The following is a 9,574-nucleotide window of genomic DNA, read 5'->3' on the forward strand; positions in this document are numbered from 1 at the left end:
CGAGGACGGATGCAAGAGGATTTTTGCGGGTTGTCATTAGAGACTTCATTTATTAGGCGCCATGCATTATAATAAACTGGGGTGGTTTGCGAGCGTCCGGACGTTCGCCACGTCGGATTCCGACAACCCGGTCCTGCCCAAAACCCTGCTATACTCTCTTTGTTCTAGAACCCTCCATCCTGTATTCATGTTGTCGGAGTGGATGTGACGGGACAGCCGCCTACTCGCTAACCAGCACCACATTCACACTATCACAGCGAACGAGAAGCCTACTCTGACTGTTGCCAGCAATGAAGCGGGTCGGTCCACCTGCTCCGGCTATTTAAGTCGGTCGGTCGTGGACGCGAGCATTGCACCACCACACTCTCGCCACTCCTCTTCGCACCTATCCCAAATCCACACATCACCACCACCCATCATTATGATGGGCAAGCCCGACTGCTCCAAGTGGTTCCCAATGTGTTCCCTGATATGGGAGGATCTCTGGATCCTGGCGTCGTCGCCCATGGTCTGCAGCCCCCCACGACATACACAACTCCCTCTAACATGAAGTCGAAGCCGATCTCCTCGAACGACAAGGAGCAGAAGCCATTCGTCCTCACCGAGGCCGCTGTGACGGACGACGAGTTCGCGACATATGGAGGACACCGTGTCGGAGGAGCAGCCATCTTTGTCGCGTAGTCACGATGTCTAGATCGAACATTGTGGCAAGGAGCAGCCGCCGCCATCACCGCCGCATCGCAAGGCTGGCAGGCAGTGGCGCCCGGTCATCGTGAAGGATGAGTAGTCCTCCTCGTGGTCCTCCAAACCACAATGCCGCCTTGACTATTACCTTAGTGGAGGCAGAGTAGCGGAAGCGGCGCAACACGGTGCATCGGACGACGTTCATGAACATAGACGTCACACTCAAGCACGGATCAGTCTAAGACCACTGAGCAGGTTGTCGCCCGCCGTCAACGTCCACTCAACAACCAACTCCTCCAAGCAGGGTTGGTCGAGCCCCAACACTTCGCCAGCCTCCAAGGCACAAGCAGACATCACAAGACAGAATCCGCAGCCAACAGTGGAAGGGGACGAGGATCTGCTAGGTTGAGGCAGCCGAGCAGCTGCATCGCGAGCGCATTGTGGCTGCTAGGCAGGGATGCCGCGGTGCATGGTGGGCCTTCCGCCACTGGAAGGACCAAGGCAAGGATGACAACGCGGACGACCGATTGCGTGAACAACTGAAAGGACCACAACGCCTGGAGGGGGGAGAACATGCGTTTTAATATCTTTTATGGATTTGTTTATAAACTAATGTGGAAATAAACTAAGCGGATACTTTTCAAGCACAAATCCTAAATATACTAAGCTCAACTAAGTGCACCAACAACTTAATCCTGCCCTTTCCCCTGCCGGCAGCGATTGCGGTCTCGCTGCATGACCACTCTTCGCCGATCTTGGGGAGCTCCCCGAGGTGGCGAAGGAGACACGCGAAGTCTTCACATTGGTGAGCGACCGGTCACGGGCTAAGGCCTCCGTGAGGACTCAGGTCAGCGCTTAGTCTGACCTCACGAACGTTGAGTGGCGCGTCGCGTTGCGTCGCAGCCGCCATGCCGCTTCCCTGGCCGCCCTCTCCATAGCTGCCGTGATTCTCCACGACGACGAGGAGCCACCACTGCCACAGTCACCAAGGTAGTGGAGGAGGCGCATGCGCACATTCTCGGCGGCACCTCCTCCTTCACGGCCTTGTCACGCCAGGCCCCTCATCCGGGACCGCAGCCTCCGCAAGGAGGTGCGGCGGCTACTCCTCCTCGTCACCTGAGGAGATGACGATCTCCTTGTTCTCAGGGGAGCTAGCCGTCGTGGAGGTAGAAGGCCCTGGAGAGCGGCGACAGCAACGCCAAGATCTACATTGGAAGGAGATTCGGAGCCGTTGCATGCCTCCGCAGAGAACCATCAGCATGGTGTGAGGTGGTGCGATGTGCACTGTGGTGTGGACAACGCCGGAACGGAGAGGAATGATGCGGTGTGGTGTAGACATCGGTCGAGCCGTGCTTAAATAGGCGCGAGCAGATGAACGAAAGGGAGGTCGACTCAATGTGGTGCACCATCCGGAGTAGGTTTCTTGGTCGCCGCATCGGCATAGAAACGGTGCCGCCCGCTCGTCCGGTCTGGTTGCTCTGACCGACATCAATGCCGTGTGTAGTCATGTCAGCTCTGGAGCGGACTGGCCAGCATGACTGCGTGGCCACCGCTCTGTGCGAAGAGGGTTTTGGGGTGCACGTATGTTGCGGCAGTTCAGACGTCTGCAAAGTCCCCTGGTTTGCATCCGGTTTACAGGAATTCGAACAACCGGACTCGTTCGTGGATCGATGTGGTACCACATTGGATGGCAAACTATGTCCATACAACTGCATCTGGTTTTGAGAATCTGCGTTGAAGATGCTCTCACACGCCACCTTAGGGGGCACTTGTGTTTGGGTCTGTGAAATCGGTTTGTGTTCCATACTCAGCTTAGCTAGATGTTCCGTTGTTAGGGTTTTACACGGTTGTCCATGACCGACCGTGTGTTCAAGGTTCTTTTCTTTTGTTAGTTTTTCTTATCTATACCACTACAGTGTATCAATAACTTCAAATGTAGACATACAATATCATAGGTGGATTCTATAAAGGCAAATTAACTGCTAAATAATATACTACCTCCGTATTAAAATATAGCCTACAAAAACATCTTATAATTTGGTACAAAGGTAGTACTTACAAGAAGGATTTAGTGTGTATAGCTCAACTCAATAACAAGTAGCTAACTCATTAATTTGCTACTTAACCAATTGGTTTTGATATGTACATTTGGAAAGAGATCAATGCCAAGTTGCCAAATCTATGAATCAAGTTTTGAAGGAGAACTCAGCCTTCTTCTCAAGCACAAAAAGCTATATAGAGTAAATCATTAAGTCTGCTAAAAATCAAAATAGAGGTACATTTCAGGCAACCATCTAACAGATGATACATCATTGATGGCGAACCTCGATGGGTTAGAAGTAGTGAAGACACGACCCAAACTTGAAATAACACCTCATCGGGCACACTGACCGAACCATCAGGCTTTGCCTACACATAATCAAAACAGGCAGAGCAGTATGACGTAGCTAGGCAACAATCTCTCCTAACCACTGATTCATGGCCAATCTCATCACCGATAACCACGGAAACCCAACCAAGCTGAGAGGGCCGATCATGACAAATTCACATCATTAACACCTTACTGAGAGAACATTCAATCAGTTGGACTGCTGTACGACAACCCCTTGATTTGGCCTGTCACATAGTACGCTGTGCTGATATACTCCATTATATTTGATTACGTGGCCGTCAGCGTCGCCTTCTACGGTGGCCACTTCATGCACATGAACCGGTGTGTCCAATGAGCATATGTTTTCTTCAGTAATCAGAGCATCTTTTACGAGGTCCTGAGGCTCTTGGCATTTTTCGTTGGATTGAGTACCTATCAGAACTCACACGTAGACACATACATGAGGTTAGTATGGTTATGAGTTAACCTAGTATTGATTTTATACTTCACTTACTATGGTAAGCAAGCCCAAATAATTTTGAACCCGAGGGTTACCTTTCCTTCTTGTTATGCTATTTTAAAGCTATGACTCTGAACCTCTTATTCAGATGTTTGAATTGTGAGTAAAATTATCTAAAGTATTAGATATACCTGTTATCTCTCCATTCGGCACCAAATTATTGTTCTTTGAAACATCCGAAGATGAGACATATGCCAACGGTGCCCTTGAGCTTGAAGCAAAGGACGAAGAATGAGATGAAGACAATGAGAACGGGCGCCCTGGAATAGGTGGTGTGTCTTCAGTTTCATTTAGCTACAACAAGAAATAAGGACATTGGAATAATTAGAATGACACCATTTTTATCGAAAATAATTGACTGCCCCATTTGAATTTGTAAGATGCAGACCTCTAGATATTATCTGTGACCTATGTAGTGAACTAGTGGAAAGTGACTGCGATGCATGTTGAGGTACCCAGTGAGATTACTTCAACGAAGAAATTAGTTCCAGTTTGAGTACAACTAACAACTACACAAAGGTATCACTTCTTCAGCATTTTTAATTGCTACGGGCAACATGGTTCAAATTTGCATAATAATTTCCTATATCATCAGGAACTCAATCTATAGCAAAACTATAACAAGGGTCATTGTAAAAAACATAAATTGGAAGTACACACTTGTTAGTTTAATCTAGGAAACGTACATGACAAGGAATGTACCTTAGTAACAACTTCAGGCACTACATCCAAGCCTGAAGCAGATGCTAATTTCTTCTTTCCTTTCAGATCTCCAATCACAGGCGCCTCCGGAATGATCTCTGAGATAACAATACTTAATCTGACCTGCTCAGCTTGCTCTGGAAATTGGTGAGATGGGGAACTTCCAGAGCTGCTAGAACAGGATTGTACTATACCATCCTGGCAGCCAGAAACATCAAGATTTTGGAGCTTTTTAAGGCACAGTGGCAGATATTCAAGACTAGTGCAGTTTGAGAGATTCAGAAACTGAAGAGAAGTAACGCATTCAAAGGAACCGAGAATTTTAAGATCAGGACAAGATGAAAGATTTAGGGCTTTCAAATATGCCAGCTGGCCAAATGATTGGGGGAGCTCCTCAAGTTTAGAACATTCTGATAGATTCAGATATTGAAGTGAACAAATGTTGCCAAAAAACTCAGGCAGCATTTGGAACTCAAAACCACTTAAGTTAAGATCTACAAGAGAACAAAGGCTAGCAAATGATTGCAGTAGTCTATTAGGTAACGTTGGAAGCTTAGAACACCGTGAGAGGTTCAAGAAACGAAGTTTGGTGAGGTTTTCAATAGATTCAGGGAAGCTTCTAACTTCAGGACAGCATGACAAGTTTAGGTAATGTAAATCATGCAGCAAATCAAGGCTTTTCAATTCCTGAAGTTTCTGGCAACCTTGGAGATTCAAATAATTCAGGCCCTTTAAGTTGCTGAGGAAGGATGGCAATTCCATAAGTTCAGTTTCTGAAAGATCCAACGCTTGTAGCTTATTAAAGCTACTAAACTGAGGAGGGAGTGTTGTAATGGACAAAGTGGAAGCATCAAGGTACCGCAGTTGCTTCAGCTGAAAAACAGAAGCAGGTATCTCATTAACAGAACATTCACTAAGATCTAGAACGCGCAGATACTTGTTCACTGAAAAAACTTCGCTGACATCTTCCAATTCTGTACCACTAGTCTTGAAAATGAGTGACCTTGCCTTAGAAGGCCAAGCCTTGCTGTCTATTGACTGTAAGCTAGAAGCTGACACCTGTGCGTAACGGTAATCACAAAATCTATTATGGCGTTCATTCTCCGCGTCCAAAATCACAAGGATATCTTCACCAGCAACTGACCTAGCAAGATCATGTGCTAAATCATGCATGCAGAGCATTTCCTCTGATGCATTGAATATTTCTCCAGCAGTCTGTAGAGGAGGTTAATTAGTTTACATACTTAAAGCAAAATATACAGACTCCCACTTTATTATGGAATTCATGAATATTATTTCTGGGCATAATTTAGTCATGCCTTGATGCGGTTACATTTTAGTTGATTTTAGCAAAGAATAAACAGAAGATAAGTTCACACTTGCTTGTAAGAGTTCATATGAATACACTGATATCATAGCAGTTTGCTGCAAAAATTAAAACCATAAGTTTGTGGTGCATAGTATGGGGTTCATGCCAAATCAATGTTTCATCTATATTATCATGAGGTTTAATCTAACAAGCAAATAAAATTTATCGATGTGATCAGAGTATAAAACATAACAAGCAATAACATAGGTATGGCTCCAAAGAACTTACTTGATGCGTTTCTATAACTTGAAGGAAATATATTGCTTTGAGTTCGTCAATATACTTCTCAGCAGTTACATCCAGAGGTAAGGTTCCATGTCTGGACTCAATCATGTCAAGTGCAATCCATTGCTGAATAAGTTTTTTCTTGTCTATAACAGATCCTTTAGGGAAGATTGAACAGTATACAAAGCATAATCTTAGCTCGTGAGGCATATTATAATATATTATCTTGAAAGATGGAAATAGTGGTGAAATTTTGTCTTCAGGATAATCTTCCTCTAGCTTCCACATTTCTTTATCCTTGGCAGCTTTCCAAATCTCACGCCTCTGTCGTTGAGCATTCACAACAGATCCAAGAAAGTTAGCAACCAAGGGTGTGCCGCCACACCTTCTAACAATTTCTTCTCCGTATTCCCTGAACAGTGGGTCACCACGCCCAGCCATTGCCCTTTGTGAAAATATATTTAAACAGTCATCTTCAGATAATGCAGACAACTTGTAAGGCGGAACAGTAGACACCAACTCAGCAACTTTATAGCTATGGGTGGTCACTACAATCTTGCTTTCTGTCTGTATACCAGTGAGCAACATCTGCTTCAGCTCATTCACTTCTTCATCTTTACCCCACAAGCTGTCTAATACTATTAAGCAGCTATACTTATTAAGTATGGTTTGAACAGCATTCTTAATTGATTGTAATTGCATATTTCCCTCAATCCTTTCGGTAGTTTGTGAAACTATATCCCTCCCGATTTTTTCAAGGCTGACATTACCCATGGAAACATGAACCCATATCCTGAAGCTGAATGCCTTTGTTCTGGCATCATTGAAAACTAGCTGCGCAAGGCTTGTTTTCCCGAGACCCATGGGCCCTACTATAGAAATAATGGAAATCTCACCGACACTTTTCTGCATTATCATGTCCATGAGATTTTCTAAGTCTCTATCTCTCCCAAAAAGAGTAATGTCACTATTTCTGTATGATGTTGTCTGCTTCTCATCAAAATCCACCACTGAGTTAATATGTGAAATGAAATGATATTGATTAGGCAAGTGTTGCCTTGTCTGCAACAACTCTCTCTTGGATTTCATCTTATGAACCATGCTAACTTTCGAAATCACGGGATTGGAAAGTGAGCAGAACAATGATCCCTGAAAATTTATAAGCAGTTTTACGTAAAAATCAACATCTTTGCTGCCATAACAAAAGCTGTAAGCTTGATAGGTGAGATCACGGAGTGAGTAGCAAAATGCAGTTGAAGAAGTGCTCGTGCTACATGCCATAAAAAAAATCCAAAATGTTGGGCTAAAGTTGCAATCACATAACAATTCGTTGCTTCTTGTGGCAGGAGTGGAAGAACCACGATCCCTGGTAAGCAGTACTTTACTATGGCAAACAGAAACTTGTTTCTCACTGCCCCTCAATGATTCATTCTTTACTATCTGACCAAGTTAAAACAAAATGTTCTTGTCCCACTCCAGCTTGCATGCTCAAGATTTTGGTGGTCTATATGTTGAGAGCTCTATACATTCACTGCATATTATGGTAAAAAGATAGCCGACTTGCAGACTGATTTGCACAAATCCTAAACACTGTTGTCAGCAGTCAAATTGTGGGTGGAAGCACTACTCCCTGTCACAGTTCCCAAGTACTTTTGTTACTTTGATATAATCTCATGGACATGAAATGCATGAACGCATATAATCATCATGTGTGCCATCAACCAGCGTTGCTGGCATGCACTGGTAACACATACTGTATCTTTTTAAAGGGCACCCTACTAAGACATGTTATGAATTTGGATTAAAAAACAGTTTTGTTAGAACTCATTTAGATGAGATATAATTTGGTCTCATTCACCTTTTATAGCCATTGGATATGATGCTATAAGATGCGTGTGTGCTGACGTGGGTTGTATATGCTCTTGTTTTCAAAGTGAATGAGACCAAATTATATCTCATCTAGATGAGTTCTAGGTACTCCCTTAAAAAAAATCAAGTATTGACAAAAATGGATAACAAGATGTTAGTGAGTTGAAATTATTGCAGAAATTCGTGGTCGAAATCATAACTCCTGGGAAGAAGAGTTGAAACCTTCAGATCTGGTCCAAATCGTACAGGAAACTATTTACTCAGACCAAACTATTTTACCTTCTGAGCATAGCTGCTGCTCCCTTCAAACTGCTCCTTGGAAGAGTAGTAGTCGTCAACCATGTCTTCGATGTCGAAGGCCAGGGACTTGATCTGGGCGAGCCAGTGCCGCAGATTTGCCCTCTCGCTTCCGAAGGAGTTCCTCTCCGCATTTTTCAGCAGGTCTTCTAGGTACACCAGAGTGTCCTTTATGCTCTCCAGGTCGTCGCTGAAACTGCAGCACAGCGTGACCTCGCCCTGCGCGGCGCCGATGATTTCGCCGATCTTGCGGGCGACCTGGCTCACAGCCGCGGCCGCGAGCATCTCCGTACCAACCATGACTGGAAGGACAAGGAAGGGGGTGGACCAAGAGCACAAGCAGAAGGTGCGGCCGGCAATGGAGGCTTTGAGCAGAACTAGGACTATCCACCGAGTTATTTGTTATTTTCATCATTTTCTTTTGACGGAAAAGATTGATTGGTTTCTTGACTTTGACTTTTCAAAGTCTCGAAGGTGGAGAAAGATGTAGAACCAACCCTTCAAATGTTTTTTTGACACGTACAAACGCAGATATACTTCTTTCGTCCGGAAATACTTGCCGGAGGAATGGATGTATCTAGTCGTATTTTACTTTTAGATGCATTCGTTTTTATCCATTTTTGCGACAAGTATTTCGGGAGGGGGGAGTAGATGAAGAAATCTACACATTGTGCAAATTTTTTATAATTTCAACTTTGAATGTCATGTTAGTATGTCGCCATGATATTTTCTGCTCCAAACTTTCTTAACCAGATCATCCCAACTCAAGTCTAAATTGGGGCTCTTAAGGGCTTTTTAGTTCACTCCTCTAATCGACACCTAGCCGAAGCCGAATACCGAAGTAAAAGTTTTACTCCTCTGCCCCGCGGGTGCCTAAAAACACTTGACCTCCAGGCGGCCGAGTAAACATTGCGCCCACTTTTCCAGCCGCCACCCCTACTGCATCGACATCGACGCACCTGCCATCGACTGTCCACTGCCTGTGCCGCTACCTCGTCGCCTCCCTTGGCCCTAACCGCCTTTCTACCGGAGTCCAAGCTATTGGCGACCATCGCCGTCGCCGGGGATGAGCTGAAATACCGTCGTCGCCGCATCGACCGATTCGTCGGAAACTGCCTCAAATCTTCTTCCTCGTTGGCTACCCGGCATCTCACCGGGCTTGCACACCTTAACCGACCATCCACACGTCCAGCGCATGCTAGTTTGGGATCAACGCCGGCGGCTAGCTGGTAGACCTCCACCGCCTTGAAAGTGTTCAACATTTTGCCTAGGTGAGTTTTTTTTGGTTTTTTGTCTCGTTTTTGTTTTGTCCAATTGAATTGAACTGAATTGTTTCAACTGAAGATGAAGAGGCCGAGAGAGATGAACTTCGAGGACTCATTGTCATCTGAGGAGGAATAAGATGACGATGACTTCGAAATTGTCGTTGGCATGATTCTCAACGATGATATTAGGCGGCCGAGGAAAGGATTGCAATTTGCCCGCATACAACTCAACTGTGATAGAGCGGAGGGCCATGCCAAGATTATGAAAGATT

At 45.0% G+C, this 9,574-nt stretch overlaps 1 protein-coding gene across 3 annotated transcripts; it reads right to left on the reverse strand.

The window, feature by feature from the left end:
• Positions 1-2,920: 2,920 nt before the first annotated feature.
• LOC119308849 (disease resistance protein RUN1-like) lies at positions 2,921-8,413 on the reverse strand. 3 transcript variants are annotated; one of them, XM_037585014.1, is made up of 6 exons: positions 8,020-8,413; positions 5,875-7,020; positions 5,241-5,492; positions 4,278-5,150; positions 3,707-3,869; positions 2,921-3,487 (listed from the first exon to the last, which is right to left on the reverse strand). In XM_037585014.1, exons 1-6 carry the CDS (start codon positions 8,335-8,337, stop codon positions 3,264-3,266), a joined length of 2,976 nt encoding a protein of 991 aa, XP_037440911.1. In that variant the 5' UTR covers positions 8,338-8,413; the 3' UTR covers positions 2,921-3,263. The 3 variants fall into 3 exon arrangements, with proteins under 3 accessions (XP_037440911.1, XP_037440910.1, XP_037440912.1); XM_037585013.1 differs by having other exon boundaries at positions 4,278-5,492; XM_037585015.1 differs by having other exon boundaries at positions 3,348-3,487; positions 3,707-3,835; positions 4,278-5,492.
• Positions 8,414-9,574: the final 1,161 nt, after the last annotated feature.

Source organism: Triticum dicoccoides, chromosome 5B (assembly GCF_002162155.2).
Source record: "Triticum dicoccoides isolate Atlit2015 ecotype Zavitan chromosome 5B, WEW_v2.0, whole genome shotgun sequence".
Taxonomy (NCBI): domain Eukaryota; kingdom Viridiplantae; phylum Streptophyta; class Magnoliopsida; order Poales; family Poaceae; genus Triticum; species Triticum dicoccoides.